Raw genomic sequence first — 19236 nt, 5'->3', positions numbered from 1 at the left:
TACATGTACAAAAACTTACTGTACACCTACCATCTTCCAGGCCCAGTACTACAAGTTAGGAAATTCAACAGTGAGCATGCATCCCTAAATTTCTTAAACCGGGAGAACCAATTCAGAACTGAAGGACAACCACAGTAGGTATTAAATCAATGCAAAGAGACTCTATGTTGAGTAAGATACATGCACAAGACTAGTGCCAGGAAAAAGGTGAAAGAAAAGGTAGCCAAGCAGGGCTGACAAGACTGTGCAAATGCAGGTTACATAGGCTGGGCTGTTGATATCGAAGTTATCCTAAAGGTTGTAGGCCCACTCACCAAGCCAAGTGAACAGCAAGGAGTTTTTGCTTTTAGTTTTGAAACTTACATTGACTAGCTTAACTGAAGTCTAAAATAACATCTGATTTCAAAAGACACCTGTCTCATTGTCCACCTTTAGGTCCTCTGTTGCAATGTCCAGAGTCCCAGGTAAAAGTCAGGGCTGAACAGTGACAACTTGGGTGTTTTAGAGCATTATCTAAATACTATCAGACTTCATAAATTTTACCCTAGTTTCCTGGATGCAGGCCAAGGCAAAAAAATCAGCATATGAAAACAAAATATAGGTAATGAGATTTTTTTTAAACCTAGCTGATTTCAGAAAACAAATTTTCTATTTTGATTTTTACATCGAAAATTTTTAAACGGGGGAATAGGTTTATTATCTATCATCCAGTCTTAGCCTCCCTGTTCTTTTGTATACCAAGTAGGGCACTTCTTAGCCAAGAGCCATTTTGCCTTTAGAAAAACAAAAACACATCAACTATTTCTAAAATTAAATGCCAAAAATCAATGTAAAAGGTGATCCCAACTGTAAATCCTAGATTTTCTTGTTTAGGAAGAAAATTTACTAAATGCTTATTACATACGTATGTATATGTAGATAGACATCGAGCACTCCAAGCACAAACACGTTATTAGTGCTCACCACAATCTTCACAAATCAAAACAATGAAGCTGGCTGAACAGTGATAGATGAACCTCAAAGCCTGTATTTAACCATTCTACTACCCAATTTAAAACTATTTTATTCCTACATTTATTTAAAAATGAGTCACTAGATTAGGGGCTTATAAGGCTTTACTCTAAAGTTAGATCTTTTCCATTTTTATCCATAGTTTCTTATTCCTACAAAGCAACCTCACCTACAATTCTCATTCCTAGGTCCACCTATTTGATGATGGTAATTACAAATATGGACTGGAGAAAGGGTAGGAAAAAATACTGTGTTGGAATACCTTACAAGTATTCAGTGTGCATTCAGTTTTTAAATCTATTTTCAGTGGCCAAAACAAATTTTACTGCACAGTAACATTTCCTGATTTTGATTACTTGTACTGTGATTCTGCAAGAATGTCTTCATACTAAGAAGATACAGCATTTGGAGGACGTAAAGGACAGGATGTCTACAAACTCTGTCAAATAGTTTAGGAAAAAATGTGTATACGTGTGCGTAAGAATATGGAGCTATGTAGCAAAATCAATAAATGGTGATGTAAGAATACACAAGAATTCTTTCAACCATATTCTCAGAGTAAGAGCTGCATGATCTATCATGTCTTAGTTTAAACACTACCTTCATGGAAAGGTCATCCTCACTTGGAAGTACTCAACAGGTGGTTTTTAGTGTTTTTAAATCGCTTACAAGGACTTCTACAGCCCAGTCTTCCATGGCTTGGCCCCTTCTATCTCCATCCATTCTTTCAACACCTTGAATGTGCCCTAGGTTGTCCTATTTCAGTACCTTCAGTGTATTTCCTCCAGTACCTTCCCCTGAACTGCTCTGCTCAAAGGCTCCTTGTCTCACTACACAAATGAAATCCCAGCTAAAAGCTGTCACGTTAAGTTTTGGTCTTCTGGTATAAACTTTACCACTCCATGAAAAATGTGTAAGAGCCACAATTGCTTAACTTCATTATGAATAGCAATACCATTAAACTCTTGATATGAGGTCTGTCAACTTCTGGCACTTCCGTTTTTGGTCATTTATCTCCATTTCCTTCTTCTTGGCTTAAGTTTAAAATACACGAAGAACTAAAAACTACTTTTAACATCTTCTCCTGAACTTCAAAATAATAAAACAAGCAGTTAAGAAATCTACAAAAGCTACAAATTCTCAATTTCCAAAATGAAAATTAAGCAACTGGATTAATGACTTATTTCCTGCTGGCAATTTATTATTTCTAAATTGTTATGCTCCATTTCTCATCTATTTTACACTTAGTCAATACCTTAATTTTTTAACGGAAAAACCTAAAAGTACAGAATGTCAAATGGAAGAAACACAAGATACAAAGTGTATTGTTTTTTTAAATATAATTAATACATCAATTAAAAATTTCTCATGGATAAACACTCATCCTTAAAGTAATTTCACACTCCAAAGATGTTTCCATTTCTCACAAGTCACATAAGTGATCCCTAAATTAGTCCAAGAACTTGGCTTTTCCCAAGTTATATTCTGATACCTGGATTTTTAAACCAGTATACAAAATCACTATACATCTTAAGTTAGTTAATTTCACCATTATCATTTACATTTACTTTTCAGCTATGAGACTTAGTGCTTTAAGTAGTAAATTACCTAAATTATGAACACATATTTTCAAAACAAAATCCAGTTCACAATTACGAAGTGTGTGTGTGTGTGTATATATGTGTGTGTGTGTGTATATATATATATATATATACACACACACACACACACAGTGCAGATTAAAAAAAACAACTAAAGTAGCTTATGATTTCTCTTTCCTAAGGTTCCTATTAAGAACATATGCTTCTTCTAACCTATCCACTTACTCTATACATTTAAAATTAACACTTGGCTTGACTTAGTCAAAAATATAGACTAAAATTTTTATAAGACTAACCCATAAAAATGGACTCAAATTCTAAACCAAGCCCTGAAATCAAGCATTCAAAGGATATCTGAATATTAGCTTAATATTTCTGCATTGTATAAGGTTTTTAAACAATAATTCAGTTTTATTTTTATTTTTAATAATGGAAATGGCCTACAACTCAGATAAACCCACCAATTCATACTGACAAGCAGCAGCAATAAGAACAGTTAATTCAATTATCGTAGGGGCCTTATCATATACCAATCAGTATCATTAACCTATTCACAGAATAATGAAAATGTTTCAATCAAAGCTAGTATCTCCCCCCTTTCAGGTTTGTTATTAAATGAGCTAAAAAGGAAATAGAGGTAGAATCCCATTTTTCTTAAGTATTACTCTGTAAGCCAGTTCCACACTATTAAGAAATACTAATAACTGCTTCAGTGAACTAGAGAAAAGAATTCTGGAAAATTACATAAATTTAACTTTCGGACATCCGTGTTAAACTAAAAAACTAAGTGATTTATGAAACTGTTGTTTACTTACCATATTTTGAATGACCACAAAATGACAGAAAAAAATTTCTCAAAGTATTATATATATATATATATATATATATATATATATATATATATATATATATATATATATAAGATTTTGCCATTTCTAGACAGGAAAAATAGAACTTCTTGGTAATCAGTGCCTGAGCCAGGGGGAACTATAAACTGAAACTGTAAGGACAAAATTCAAAGTGTCTCAAAAATGTCTGTAGTTAACTAAGGGTAAAAATGTTTCTAGTCGTCAAATAACAAACTCCATTTAGCAAGGTTTGGGAGGTTCCTCTTGAAATAAACAAATTCACAGGTCATCCTGGCCTAAGCACAGAATAGCATACTCTAAACATCTCTACTCTCTGCTCTTCCAAAAAAAGTATATATAAATATATTCTTAAAAACCACCCAAAATATCACCAGTACATTTTATAAAATTAAATGCAAATTTTATTAAGGATTTCAAATTACATATTTCAAATTTCTAGAATGGAATAGAACCCTTTTGGAACTGGAGAGATGGCATAGATGAACACTGATACCCCTTGCAATGCCAACTTTAATGAGAAAACAATTCCTCTGCAAACCACATCCCCTTTATATAACAAGATGAAATCATATCTGCCCCTTCACTTTGGCAATAGCTATTACCTAAAAGAGTGAAAGAAAAAAAAAATAGTGGTTTTGCTACTTAAGTTCATTAAAAATGGGATTCTATCTTTAGATTAAAATTGGCTGAGTTCAGAAAAGGCTGTGATCAGATGAGCTATGGGTACAAAAAAAAATTCAGCAAAGAATGTCTAATTAAAGCAACCAAAAGCATTTTGAAAATAAAGAGGAAAAACACAGGATGTTTTCATGGCATTTTTTTCTCCTACAAACTATTGCAACTGGTTAAGGATTTCCAGTAGTTAATTAAATTCTCAGGAGAGGAATGAATAGTATTATACAAATAACAAAATGTATTCACATTCCAAGATCTTAATACTAGATTTTCAAAAAGGAAGCTCTGTCACCTCTAAAAACAAACTCAATATAGTTTTATTAAGAGCAGGAACTCTAGGCCATCCTCTAGTCATAATCCATTTAATCCACCCTCATGTCAAAGCTTTTAAGCTTGTCACAAAAAATTAACAGTAATTAGCCTGAGGTATTTTAAATGTGGCTCTGTAAGTCTCAAATTTAATGGCATTTTCCTCCCTAAAAATGGTCTTCTTTCTACTTCAGTCCCATGATCTCTGTAGTATTTCACTACAATATGGTCATAAACTAAACTACCTAAAAGCAATCGTTGGACCTTTTGAAAGAGCTGTTCATCCATCCACTTATATTAAGACAGGAGCCACACAAAGATCTATAAGAGTGTTTGTTGCCTGACCAGATCCAGAATAGAGGTACTTAAACCTTTGTTTTCCAGTTGAATTATCAAACCCTGGTATGAATAAAACGCTGAATATTATACTTGTGGTACAAATAGGTTCATATTTTTGAGCTTTTAATGAGATTGAGAAACATTTCATAAAACTTAACTTAATATGCCTTAACATATCTGTGAGGTAGTTAGGTAAACAGTACTACCCATTTTAATACACAGTAAACAGAAGCATGGGTAAATGACATACTCATACTTTAAGCAGTAAGAATTGGAATTAACTATAGAGGCGTGGGGCCTTCTCTCTAGTTCTAACCAAATGAAATAAAATTTTAATCTTTTAATCTTTTTTAAAAAAACATTACATCATTTAAGATTTTCTCTTTCTTTTCTATCCTCTCATATTAGCAGATGTAGTATCTCTCCCAAAGTTGACACTCTCTTCTTCCATAATATGGTGAGCTGGGTACAATGCTTATTAATTCAAGCTAGGCCTCTGTTTCTACCTGAATTAGTACAAAATTAAGACATTATCTTGTGAGAACTAAAATTATATGACATTTTTATTTTAGGCTGCAAAACCAAAAACAAGCAAACAAACAAATAACAACAAAAAAACTTGAAATAGGCTTGTCAAATGATGTAAATTCATCCTTTCCAGGGAAGCGGAAGGTAGACCCTACCATAAAGAAAAGATGCTGAGTTAATGGAGGTTAAATTTAAAAGTACAGTTAAAATAATGAGGCTTAACTTTTGAAAATAGGTTTTATTCACCTCCCTATAGTAACCAATAACCACACTATGAGTTAGGTTTCTTTACTGTGGTTTCCTTACTAGGTATCTCTAGCTATGTCACCTAGAATACAAAATCCATTAATAATCTAAGTTATCAGTTGTGGTCTTACTGGAAATTCTTAACCATATTTGTCTTGACAAGTTCTGTTTTTTGTTTTTAAATGATGAATTGTCTTAGTCTAAGTCACTGCATTTCTGCAACAAAGTAATGAAAGGCACAGCTAGTGCAAGCAAACTTAAACCCAATTCAATTACCAGCTGAAAAAATATTTTGGTTCTTCAGGGAAAAAAAATAAGCGAATCAAAAAAAACCTGTTCTTTTAACAGGGCTGTTCACTTTCACAGCTATAATCTAAATTCTTTGTTACATGATAAAAATTACTCCAGAAGAACCAAACCATGTAGTGATGAATGAACATGCATGAAAGAATTTATGCAATAGATAGAGCTGGCAGAAAAACTACAGTTAAAATGCTAAGTAGAACAAATTGGTCTTTAAAATTATCAGTTCCTTTCCTTTAAAAAAAAGTACTGAGTCTACCAAGAAAATACAAAAACATAAGGCTGTAAGAAAATAATAGTTGTGTTTAGGCTATTACAGTGCAGGTTATCCTCAAGGCCACATACATCCTGCTTCACTGCTGCTTGCACTCTGCTGGGTTTTGATCCTTCTGTTAAAGGAAAACAACAAGTCAATCTATCTTTTTCTACCTGCTTCAGTTAATTTTCAACAGTAATTAAACTACCTTAATTATATTATCTCACTGTTCTACCAAAACTTGTGCCAAATTAAAGAAATAGTATATAGCAATGATGGAAAGTTATTTATTCAAATATCAGCAAGTCACAAAAATGCTAAAATAAAGCCCAAATTTTACATTGTAGTATGAATTCCATAAAATAAAACACACTAAGCCATAATCTTAAAAAATAAAATAACCATGCAATTTATGTTAGCCATATTATCAATATTTTCCTTCTTATAGATCAATTATTGATAAATCCTAATTCCATTAATATTAACTTTCAAGAGTAATTCATACCTATTAGAATATTTAAGATTATTTTTAACTACCCCCTCTCTTACCTGCTCACTAAAGTATCTTCTGGATATTTTACAGAATTTAGCAAATAAATGAATACATTTAACAGAAACCTTAAGTTTCAAATGAATCCTGATAAGGTACTTTGTATTTTGGGGGAGACAATGGGCTTTACTAGCCCTGATATGACAAACTCTCAATAACAGATTGGGACTCTCAGAAAAAAGGTGGTTGGGAGAATCTAACACAGTATTGCTTCCCTATTCCCAAGCACTTTTGCATTCAGGTTACTTAAAAACTGACCTTTGTTTATAACCTATCCTTTGGAGGAAAAACAACCTAAGAACACTAATAAGTAATTTTAAATGCTTTAAAATTGTGAAGAAGAAGAAAAAAAAAAAAAGCCCAACATAAAGTGCATTAGAAGTAGAATCTTAGGGTTTATTTAGCCTGAAACTATGAAAAATACAAAGTCAGAACCAAAAATAAAAGTCTCTTAGGAAAGGTACACTGGCATATCATGTACTACTGAAATACCAGTGAAGATTAAAAAAAAATGTATGTATGTATGTATATATATCTCCAGTCAATAAGACTTACAAAATAAACTTTATATTAAGAAACATCAACTCTTATGTAACTTGCCTTAAATTTAATAGAAAGCAGCACTAATTTTGCTCACCTTTGAGTCATAGTCTGGATCATTTTCCTCATCTCCTTCTTCTTCCCCTTCCTATATTAAAGTTCAAAATGCATCCATGAAGTAGGTACACAGTAGGAAGAAATGGCTCATAATGTATGGAGAAATTTTAATACAAGTTACTCTATAGGTCAAAAGATTTTCATGATTACAGAGTTTGGTGACAATGCAATTTAATTTGAAAGCTTCTAATATGAAAAATTTCCCAACACAACTTGAGACATCCAGACAGCTTTTATTGAAAAGATTTACTGCAGCCAACGTTGAAAAAGTTTACTGCAGCTTTTGACTTCTTCAAAGAGCTGATAACCCTGCAGCAGAACAGAATTATTTGAAATAAAAAAAATGTTCTGAGTTTTGCAATTTATTTATTGAAACCTTATACATACATTGTTTGGCTGTAGAATTCTAAAACCGTATTTTTTTTCCAAAAAGTGTTTATCCCGTATCACAGAATAATGATTATAGCAAAGGAATACATAAGTCACTCAATTCGCTTCTCAATGTGTTAAACAGAATTATTTGCTCATTTGGTAAACATTACCTCATCCGCTTCTTCACCTTCTTCATCATACTAAAAAGGGAAAAAAGGATGAAGTGTGAATGTAGCTAACAACCATTTGAGAGTAGCATTACTTACAGCCATCACTGTCTCCACTAAGATCTAAAAAGAGGAAAATACTTTCCCTAAGGTGACTAATTACAAATTACATAGCTGTAGGAATCAGTTCAGTGCCATTATCTAAATCTGACAATCTAAAAAAAGAACACAGTACAATCGTGGGTGTGGTCAGACAACTATTACTATAAATATTACCTGCCTGTACTTATGTGAACACATTGCACAAAAAGGACCTAAAGCCTAATGGAATGATTGTCATTTAGCAATAAAGATATCCAAAATATTTGAGGGGAGCCTAATTTTACCTTAATTGTTGTTTAATACTCCTTTGGATAAAAATTCTATGTTTCCTAATATTTTTATGTTAAGTAATAAAAAACATCTTAGGCATGTTTTTTGTTTGGTCAAAGACAAGGGCATTATAGACCTCCAACAATAACCAAACACAATAAAGTTTTACTAATTCGGAGAAGTCTAAGATCCTAGGAGGACATATTTAAAGCAATTCAGGAAAGTTATCTACAGGACATCAGTAATTAGCCTTTGAATTATTCTGTCTTTTAAAAAATCACAACTATTCATTAAACCTCTCATCAATTGTGACAATCACACCCTCACCAAATTATTTCACTGCAGGATTCAGATTCACTCACATCATCATCATCGTCTTCAATAGCTTCTCCAGTAAAGTATAACACTGATCTTGGGATTATACGCTCACGTAAAAAGTGACCAATTTCAAAGTCTGCGGCAAGGATAGCTTCAGCATCATCATCCTTTAAAAACAAAACAAAAACAAGCACAAAATTTAATAACTCCTATTTAATTAGGCACATGCAAGACTCTTGGGTTTAAATCCTACGAAGCAACACTCAACTTCACTTTTCGTCATTTTAAAATTAGCTTCTATGTGTGATTCAGTAGTCATCTACATATACCTTAGGTCTACAGATTTTTAATAAAAAGAAAAGTAAGCAATGCAGTGTACATACTCAGAGAAATTTGGGAAATAAAAATTAGAATTGGTTATAGTTTAGGTTTTTTTTCTGGATTAAAATTAAAATACAAAAGCAACTTTGTTATGGGACTGTAATTTTCCTTTTAAAATATTAATTACTGAAAACACCCAACGGAATAATACTAAGATACTAAGAATCTAAGGATTTATAACAGTAGGTGTATGACACATAATGAAACAACATGGAGAATCACTACACACTTCCTAAAAGTAGTACCCTAGCAGGTACATAATGCCAAATGAGAAAGAATCCTACTTAATAAATACAAAGTCAATCCAGGATTTCTATTTAATGACAAAGCACAACACAAAATTGGTGCTGACATTCTTCAAAATTAAAATAATTCCATTAAAGTTCTACGATACCAAACAATGAGTAAACATTCCATGAATGTTCATTTTGATTCATCAACATAATCCACTATAATGAACATCCAAAAACACACAAAAGGGCCAGTGGACTTTGAAGGAAAGACTTCTAATTACAGGTGGTAGTCTGTCTGTAACTACTCAAGATTGTTTTGTTACCATCAATATTTGGAAATAGAAATTAAAAAAAAAAAAAATCACTTCAACACAAACTCCAACCCATTTGCTGACATGAAAATAACATGAAACTATCTCAATGCTCACAGGTAGGTCTTTCAACCTAAAATTCGGGTGCTGCTTTATAGCCCCCTTTTTTGTCCTATAAAAGGTATTTTGAGCCAAGCCACTTACTACTCTTTTCAGGCAGAAATACTTGCCTTTTACACATCTGGTCCAAACCCTGGCTAAAACCATTCTAATTCGAAAGTATTCAAAATAAAACATACTTTCTAATTCCATATGTATAAAACTATTTAAACTACCTGAGTTAATTTAAGTTCAAAGATGTGGCCAACAGAAGAGCAAATTCACAACATACTTAGCCTACCCTCCCTGTATAGACCTCTCAGAGGTTGTTCCTCTTTCTAGGCCATACACAGGCACAATCACAGCTCTTGGCATATGGTCACATAATACATGGCCACAATAAGAAAGCATATTTCCACTGGAATAACACAGAAAGAGTTCTGACCAGAATGGTTAGGAGTTTAGTAAACAGTACAAATGGTTTAATACCTTCTAGTTTCAATAAGAAAACTACAATCTTAACAACTTGAATCCCCTACACAATATTTGCAAGTCTCCAAAGAAAAGAAAGCCTTTAGCCTTTCCGTTTTTCAGTGGAAGCACAATAAGCATTTTGAATGAAATAATTTCAGATGCATAATGGTCTTTTCCATGCACTGCAAGCCTCAGAACAAAATTCAAGTAGCAACTATCCAACTCCCCACGTTTGAGAACCAATTCTCTAATTTCATATGTAATTAACAATTCAATAAATAAATAACAATTTAACTTACCAGGTCTCCACTCTCGGGAACTGCAAAATTGAGAAAAGAAATTCAAGTGAGTAAGAAAATAAAGAAAGCTTGTAATAAAACAACCATCAATACCCAAACTAAAACACTGTTTACCTTCAGGAGGGGCAAAAAAATTAAAGAAAGAGTCGTTGGAAACTGTTTTGGTCACAGTACGAACTGTCCCACGTCCCTTGTGTTTCTGCTTCTTCTTAATGGTTTTCAAAGTGACATTCTTTCCTTTTTTCCAATCTATCTGGCACCTTGCAAAACAAAGGAGAAAAAAAAAATCTATCACAATTAACATATTACGTTTAATTGATAGAAGAGCTATGATTTATCTAATTAAATATTCTATTTAATTACAAATTTTAGAGGGGAAAAATTGGCTCAAATGTTTTTAGTAGCATATAAAGAGAAAATTTTATTTCAACAAATTTTTTCAATAAGATATGGACAATTAGCACAAATTCACAGTACAATAAATTTAAACATGCACTCCTTTGGACAACTATCTGCAATACCGAAAGCCAAGGAGAATTCTAGGAAAATAGGTAAGCTCTTCTCAGAAAACATTTTACTGAAATGTTTAAACTATGTATGTCTCTATGTATCGCACACACACTAGGAAATACCAAGCATCACAAATTCTAAGTAAAATAGATAAATTCTGTGAAAGTAGTAAAATTAAACTCACCCTGTACAACCCATAATTTCTGGTCCATCAAAAGAAAAGGGATCAGAGTCATCTGGTTCCGACCTCATCCTGTATGTCTTTGTCAACACTTCATTTGTGAAATATTCATTGGGTTCAAAGTGAAATTCTAAGACAAAACTCTTAAAAAAAATAAAAAAATAAAAACTAATGAAATTCCTACATCATAAATATCAGTGCTTTAGTAAATAAAACTTAATCTGTTGATTGATTTGTATAAACATATAAACTTCTAGGTGATAATGCTTTTCCCACTCTGGGAAAGGGTCAGATAAACCCCAAATTCTGTTTAAAAAGCAAAACAAGGTACAAAATAAAACTGGATAAAGTTCAGCTTATAACTTCTATTTAGTAACATGTTTACAAAACAGGTTAAAACAGCTGAATAAACTGACCAAATACTCCCTCCTTCCATCCCCACGAAAAGGACTTTAAATCTTACTCTAACCTGAATTTGACAGACGAAAAAGCCCAACTGTACCACACACAATAAAAGAAATCTATAGCCTGTAGTAGTTCTGCCCATACTTCACATAATCCTGTTGGTTTTGGGGGAAGTGAGGGCCCTTTAACATCTTCTGTTTTATGTAATTCTCAAACACATGCCATTTATCTTCATTCATGTATTATTTGAGACAGACAGAGAGAGAGAGAGAGAGAGAGAGAGAGAGAAACCGTGCACATGAGATCAAGTGGAAAAGAGAAGCAGAGGGAGGGAGGGAGGGAGGGAGAGAAAGAGAGAAAGAGAGACAGAAGAGGAGAATGGGGTAGAGGGGGAGATAGAAATAATCCCAAACAGGATCCATGCTCAGCTCAGAGCCCAACGTGGCGCTCAATCCTACAACCCTGGGATCATGACCTGAGCCAAAATCAAGAGTCAGATGCTCAACTAACTGAACCACCCAGATGTCCCCCAGACACATGCCTTTTAATGTGAAGTATTTTTTTAAATTCTGTTACCTTGCTATTATTTTTTACCTACTTTTAATCTAGTATCAAAGATTTACGAGATTTCAACAATAGTTTTGTGATCAGAGGGAGGAAAAGAAATAAACACTGCATTTCAATTATCAACATCCAAACATTCATTTATTTTCTACCAACAATTAAGAGTACCAAGTATAAGTTTTAACTTCTTTCTCACCCCCATCTCCAAGCTCTGAGTACCACCTCTTTTCAGAAACTTCCGTATATCTACCTATAAACATCTAATGTTACAAGACTGAAACTATTTCAAAGTTCTTTTACCATGGGCTGGCCAGCATCTGAGAACTTCACTTTAATATCTTTTAAGTGCTTCAGAATAGGTTCATCATGTTCCTGCAAATTAGGAAAATATTAAAATGAATATCTAACATGGCATTTTAGGATTAGTGTTGTTACTGGACAAAAACACTTAGCTAACTAAGACATTTATAGGGAGGTTTTACATAACAATTGTGAACATAAGACCTACTCTCCAGATTATGGCTTATACTAAAGCTAGTTTACTTACAAGCTCTACTTATTTCTACTGCCATTGGTAGAAAAAAAGTGACTCAACAGAAAACTACATCATCATCATCATCATCATCATCAGACTGAATGGGCTAAAGAATACAAAACCAAGTCTTAGGCATGTTTGCTTTAAAAACGCTTCCTTTTCCAGCAGCTTCTTTTTCCTTTCATTCTGCTGGGTCCTTTTCTACTTCGCCAAAGTAGAAATGAAGTAGTCATTGTTCCAAGATTTCTTTTTCTTGACATTAACTTCCAACAATCACACTACATGGCAACAAATACTACCACGCAGGTGGTAGTGGCTCAAGAAATGCTTCTGATTAAGACAGGAAAAGTTTCCCAGAGAAGGAGACATTTAGGTTGGTTTCCCAGAAAAAGTGACAATTGTAAGAGTTAAAGATCTGTATGTTATTCTTTTAAAATGCCAAGTGTTCCTTAGAATATTTGTTTCAGACTGAGAAAGTCATTTTGGGTAAGACAAATGGAATTTTAAGTCTCCTCCTTCCTATCTCCAATACCAAGCACCTAAACACAGAAGGCACAAGACTGTAACAAAACATTGCTCAATGATAAACAATTGTCAAAGGGACCATTTCATTATCTAATTTTTGAAAATGAATTAAAATTTATTTGATTACATTCATCAAAGACACATTTCCCTTCTACAGATAACACAGGTTTCAGAAGACCACAACCATTCCATAAAGGTCAATAACAGAGAGACTAGTGTCATCACAGCCATTTACACTTCAAAAGTAAACTGGTGTTATTATAAATAAAATTACCTGAACCATATCACTGAGCAAGTCAACATTCTTAAAAACAGTCAACCAGAATTCAGGAATTCCCTTGGGGTCTTCTTTTTCTTCATCTTTTTTCTCATCTTCAATCTTGGCTTTTTCTTTCAGCTCCTCCTTGATAAATGACAGCATACATTACTGAATACCTAGATCAGACCTCTGATAAAATATTACCCATCCCCTTAACTTACATCCAGTGGTGAAGTACAGAAACCAAAAAATCTTCAATCACCAATTGTAACTTTCAATCAAATTATAAGTTCTGGTCCAATTGTATAAACACTGCTGTTTACCATACCAAACCTTACTTCTATAAATATTGCTAATTACCATACTCCTCCAAAAAAGAGAACCACTAGGAGAGAACCTTATTATAAACCATAGGGAAATAGTTTTAGAGAAAAAAATTTTAAAGCTTCAGGGGATAAGTAAATAAATAAATAAATACCTTACCCAATGCCTCACCCCTTGGTGTTCTTGATCAAAACACTATATTTGCTTTATCAACCAACATTAAAACAGCAATGTTGGAGAAACAGGGTCATGTAACAGAACACTGCATTTGTGTCACAACCCTGCCATTTATTAGCTGTAGGCAGGTCACTTAGAAGCTTCCATTTCAGGGGTGCCTGGGAAGTTCCTCTTGATTTCAGCTCAGGCCATGATCTCGCAGTCATGGATAAGCCCTGTGTGGAGCCTGCCTGGGAATTCTCTCTCTCTCCCCACCCCCCTTCCCCTCCCTGCACATGCGTGCACATGCTCTCTCTCAAAATAAACATATAAACTTAAAAAAAAAAAAAAAGCCTCCATTTCATCACTTGAAAAGAACATCCTTTGCATGTCATCATGAAGTTCAAAGGAAAATTTTATATGAATCTATAAAACTTAAATACTATAAAAATGTAAGGGAAAAATGAATTTTGTATTCAGATGAATTTGGGTACAGATGGTGCCAGGTCTAACAGTGGCTCATCTGCACTCACTATCCATTTTACAATAAAATATTTTCAAGGGATAAAAACACAAAGTTGGTACCAACCGAAATTTCATCCTCCTCATCTGGTTTCCATTCACATTCCTCTTCTGTAGGTTCATAAATTGCATTAATGATCTCAAATCGCTAAAATGATTTAAAAAGAAAAGCTTACATAAAAACACTGATATCCAAGACAGAAACTAGCTGTTTCTCATTAAAGACGCTTATAGTTTTAATGAATGCATACCACAACCTGAATTGTTATAATTGATTTCCCAAATACCTCTTAATAACCATCTGGCTGAGAGGCCTAAAGACTTAACCACCTGTAAGTTTGTTTGTATTTCCAGAGCTTTATTATAATGTCATATTTTAGATAAATAATAGAAAGCATTACCTTATCAAATAGAGGCTGATAGAGAACAGCATACTTTCTTTCAAGATCATGAACTTCCTCATAGAATTTGGCTTCTATCTGTGCACATTTAACTTGAAGGTTTTTGAGAGCATTCACTCGTCTCTTAACTACCCTAGGCAAGCTGAAAGGTTGGAATGCACCAGTTACACAGCATCATAGTAAAATACAAGTCATACTTCTATCATATTGAAAATAAAGCATAAAAGTCAGTGAATGATAGTTTCCTATTTGAAGCAAAAGGTATACTCAAAGTAACTAAAATAAATACATGGACTTCTTGACTGAAATATTTCAAAAACGAACATTTAAATAGATACAGTAAGTTGATAAGAGAATGTAAATCGTATCAACCCTAAATCTTTCATTATAATCAAGTTCAGCAGTAGACTTGTCAATGCTGGCATCTACGCTGTAAAACAGACTATTTTTTAAGTTCAAAAGTCATGGACTGATCATCTTGAGAATAAGGACAGTAACCTTGATTTTAAAAAGAAAAAAAAAAAAAAAAGATGTGTATCTCACCCATACCAGCTATTTTTAGGGAAAAGGAGAACATATGTATATTAGAAAAACGGATGGTATCCTACACTATTATTTCTTATTTTAGTGTATTTAATTTGGAATTTGAAATTTTATTAAAAATATGACTGTTATGTTCCATGAAGGGACTTTAGTAAGATATAATTCATATATCATACAATTTACTATGGGGTGGGCATAAGCCTCCCGAAGTATGATTAAACTTAGGAATCCCCTACCACCCAAAACATTTCACTCAAAATTTATCTAACTTCAGGGAATCTGTACAAAAGATCCAGAATCCAGATTAGAATTTCCTGCCATAGGCAGATTGTTGTAAATCAAACAATTCTCTTACTTAACCACTATTTTAGTTATGATAATCAGAAGTAGAAAACAAATTATCTACAGATACCATTTTTTTATTTCTTACAATTAAAAGTAAAAAGCTTAATGTTTAGTCAAGGTAGTGAAACAGCATGGTGTGCTGCCCACCCCCACAGCCTATCTTAAAGAAATAAAAAATTAAAAAAAAAAAAATTCAACCCTAGAAACTTTAGAACTAAGAAGGAAACAACTGTTTCAGGCACTTGCACACACACACACCATGGGCAACTTCTGAGACTAACAACTGCACAGGGTGAACTGCAACCTCGAAAAAGGAGGAAATGGCCAGAATGGGTAGCAGTGAGGACAGGCTAGAAGAAAGCTTTTTAAATTCTGCACTTTCCTTACAACAGTCAGTGCCTGTCCCCTTCACCCTTCACAGAGCCCAGTGCCAACATTTTTAGGAGGTGATAAAAGCTGGACTGGCTGAAAGCCTACAAGCACTCATTCCTCCACCCCTCCACTCCAGGTACTCTTCCCAAAGCAGCCAAAAACAATTGCCCAGAATTGACAGCCAACTTTTGAGTCTAAGTTAACTGGAGCTCTCCTTAGGTTCATCCCATCCCCTCACCTCAAACTCCACGGGACTATCACAAACCAAAGCTTGATCTTTAATAATCATTACCGAGGAGTAACTGTTATCAGCCAACGAGCCTAAGCTCTAAGTCCAAATAACTAAACACTTGAGGAGTACAATCTCTAATGAAAGAGTGAAATATTTATCATCTGAAGCCGTATTATTAGACAGAACAATGTAAATGTATTTAAGGAAATGAGGGAAGAAACAAGACCAAGAAATCTAAAAGTGGAAATATTAAGTATGAAAAATATAGTAGCTAAATTATATAACCAACAAATAGGATAAACTGGATAGGTTCAAGTGAAAGAAGTCCATTAAAGTTGAAAAGGTCTCCAGAAGGCAGCAGGAAAGACATACAGTTATGATTTGGACAACAAAAGTAACAACAGCTAAAAGACAGAAGGGAGGTGGATAGCTCAAGAAATGAATAATAAATTTCTCAGAGTCAAAGTAATATGGAAATCCTCACTCTCACCCCTAAACAGGTTAATGAAATTTATGAATATCAAAGACCAAAGAAAATTCTAAAGGTATTCAATGAAAAAGCAAATAACATATGAAGAAAAAGGAATCAGACCGACATCAGGTTTCAAAAGAAAACACCATATACAAGAAATGCATTTTTAAGATATTTAAGAATTCTGAACTTACAATTTTATAAACCAAACTATTATTCAGATATAAAAGAAAATAAAAACTTTTTATGAGGCTTATCAGGCTTCAGGAAATATGCCACAGATACTCGTTACATTCATTAAAAGTAATTTTTGAAAAAGTTAAAAAAAAAACAACAACTCGGGAACACTATATAAGATATGGGCAGCCAAATATCTTGGTATATTTTACTGATGTTTTGATGAACAAAAAGAGGACTAGAAGATGTATATTTATAAACAATACAGACATTGGTAAATTTAAGAAATCAATAGGGGTATTAGGTTTTGAGCCTCTTTACCATAATAACAAAAAGTAGAATGCAGTAACTTTGAAGCCAGCAGAAGACAACCGGAATTATTTAATGGAAAGCAGAAAAAAGGAGGAAAAGAGGAAAAAAGAAAGTACGATAAATTATAAAATAAAATAATAGCAATTCAGTCCAAAAACAATACCACCTTCAAGAAATGCAAAGAGTTTGAAACCACTAATAATGAAGCGAGCAAACTTTCTTACCAGAGATAAGATACAAGGATGGAAAAAGACATGCCAGGCAAAGGAAGGAAGGAAGGAAGGAAGGAAGGAAGGAAGGAAGGAAGGAAGGAAGGAAGAGAAAGAAAGCAAGCTGGAATAGCTATCTTAATATCAGACAAAACTGAATTCATAACAACAACAACAAAAATATCACAAAATACAAAAGAGGACATTTTAGTCTTGTAAACTAGAACATAAGGACAAGATGTATACGTCACAAACATATAGCTAATAATACAGCTTCAAAATATACTAATCCACAACCAATAGAGATTAAATAGAAAATTTTAACACATCCTTCCCAGAAACTGTTAGTTCAAGCAGATAATCAATAAGCAGAAATAAAGAGAACTTGAACAACACAATTAATAAATTTGCACTACTAATTCCAGCATATAGATCTTCACTCTACATTCATAGAACATTTATTAAAACAAAGTATTAAGACCATAAAAGATAGATTTAAAAAAAAAAATCAATTCAAGCATTCAATTCAAGAAACTGGAAAGAGGAAAAGAGCAAACTCAAATAAGAAGGGTTCTCAAACCCCTAAGGCCAAAGTCCATTTTTAGAAGAGTTCTACCAACTGTTCAACGAACAGTTAATTCCTATCTTATTCAAATTGCTTTGAAAACAGGGAAAAAAGTTAAAAGCAGCCGTGTCTATTTCATTAAGCAATCGAAATCTTCACTCTAAAACCAGGGCTTGGAATTACCATCCCATTGAAAGTTTCTGTATTGTACATACATACATATGTACATACACACACAAGTTCAATTCACTAATGAATAACGACCTTACATAAAATTATTAAACTAAACTCAACAGTGTAGGTTTATTCCAAGAAAGTAAGGTGAGTTCAGTATCTGAAATATATTTCCAAACTGTATTTAATATGTACTTAATAGATTCAAAGAAAAAGTCAAAAGACCATCTGAATACAGAAAAAAAGGTCACAACAAATCCTACGTAGACACCAAATGTAATGGAGAGATTTTATATCCATTCCAGACTGGAAATAAGACAAAGATGCTCATGTTTAATGCTAACATTTAACACAGTACTGCCAAGTCCTGGCTAATACTGTAATGAAAGAAAAATAAACGTGGTGTGACATAACATAAAGATTAGAGCTAAAACTGCCATTACTTGCAGACAAGATCTTTTGCCTATGGGAGGAGAACAAAGAACAAAGAACAAATTACTACCAAAGTGTAGCAAGATTTCTGGATACAAGATCAACCGCAAAAAAATAAATAAAAATAAATCAATAGCACTCTTCTTGACATCAACAGCTAACATGGAGATACAATAAAAGATACTATATTCACAAAAGCAACACAACTAAAGTACACAGGAATTAACCAAGAATAGACTTTGAAAAAAAAATTTAGAGAATATGATCTCAATAAATACAAAGATGTGGATGAGACAACGTAACATTAAAAGGATAATTCCCTACCATGTTAATATGTACACTCAATGTAACTCCTATCAAAAACTTTAGTGTGTTGAGAGGGGCTGTTTTCTGTTTTGTTTTATGAAAATCCCTAGAAACTTACTAGCAACCATATGTGGGATGAAGGTCTACCTACCGTTAAGCCAATCTTAAGAGTGTGTTCCACAGGGAATGAGGGGGAGGGGAAAGGGTGGAAGAAGATACTACAGGGAGAAAGATTAAATCATCACCCTGCTAGATATTAAAACATACTAAAAAGCCATTTTAATTAAAACCGGCATTAATTAAAACAGAAGAGTGCTGTTCAAAGACAAACACAGATGTTTATAA

General features: G+C 33.3%; 1 protein-coding gene across 5 annotated transcripts in view; it reads right to left on the bottom strand.

The window, feature by feature from the left end:
* Positions 1–5349: 5349 nt before the first annotated feature.
* Positions 5350–19236, bottom strand: part of NAP1L1 (nucleosome assembly protein 1 like 1) — a 32579-nt gene continuing 18692 nt past the window's right edge. For 2 of the 5 annotated variants that reach the window (XM_058741974.1, XM_058741978.1), the window contains 12 exons: positions 14753–14894; positions 14419–14499; positions 13365–13493; positions 12331–12402; positions 11065–11204; positions 10485–10630; positions 10371–10390; positions 8618–8740; positions 7887–7916; positions 7325–7375; positions 6199–6270; positions 5350–5483 (listed from right to left, as the gene is read on the bottom strand). In XM_058741974.1, the coding sequence (XP_058597957.1) occupies positions 6235–6270; positions 7325–7375; positions 7887–7916; positions 8618–8740; positions 10371–10390; positions 10485–10630; positions 11065–11204; positions 12331–12402; positions 13365–13493; positions 14419–14499; positions 14753–14894 (970 nt within the window). In that variant the 3' untranslated portion in view covers positions 5350–5483; positions 6199–6234. Of the gene's footprint in view, positions 5484–6198; positions 6271–7324; positions 7376–7557; positions 7654–7886; positions 7917–8617; positions 8741–10370; positions 10391–10484; positions 10631–11064; positions 11205–12330; positions 12403–13364; positions 13494–14418; positions 14500–14752; positions 14895–19236 lie in introns of those variants that run through there. The other 3 variants (XM_058741975.1, XM_058741976.1, XM_058741977.1) reach the window with 3 other exon arrangements.

Source organism: Neofelis nebulosa, chromosome 8 (genome assembly GCF_028018385.1).
Source record: "Neofelis nebulosa isolate mNeoNeb1 chromosome 8, mNeoNeb1.pri, whole genome shotgun sequence".
Classification (NCBI taxonomy): Eukaryota; Metazoa; Chordata; class Mammalia; order Carnivora; family Felidae; genus Neofelis; species Neofelis nebulosa.
Note: the sequence above shows the minus strand (reverse complement) of the source record. Positions and strands in the feature narration are given on the sequence as shown.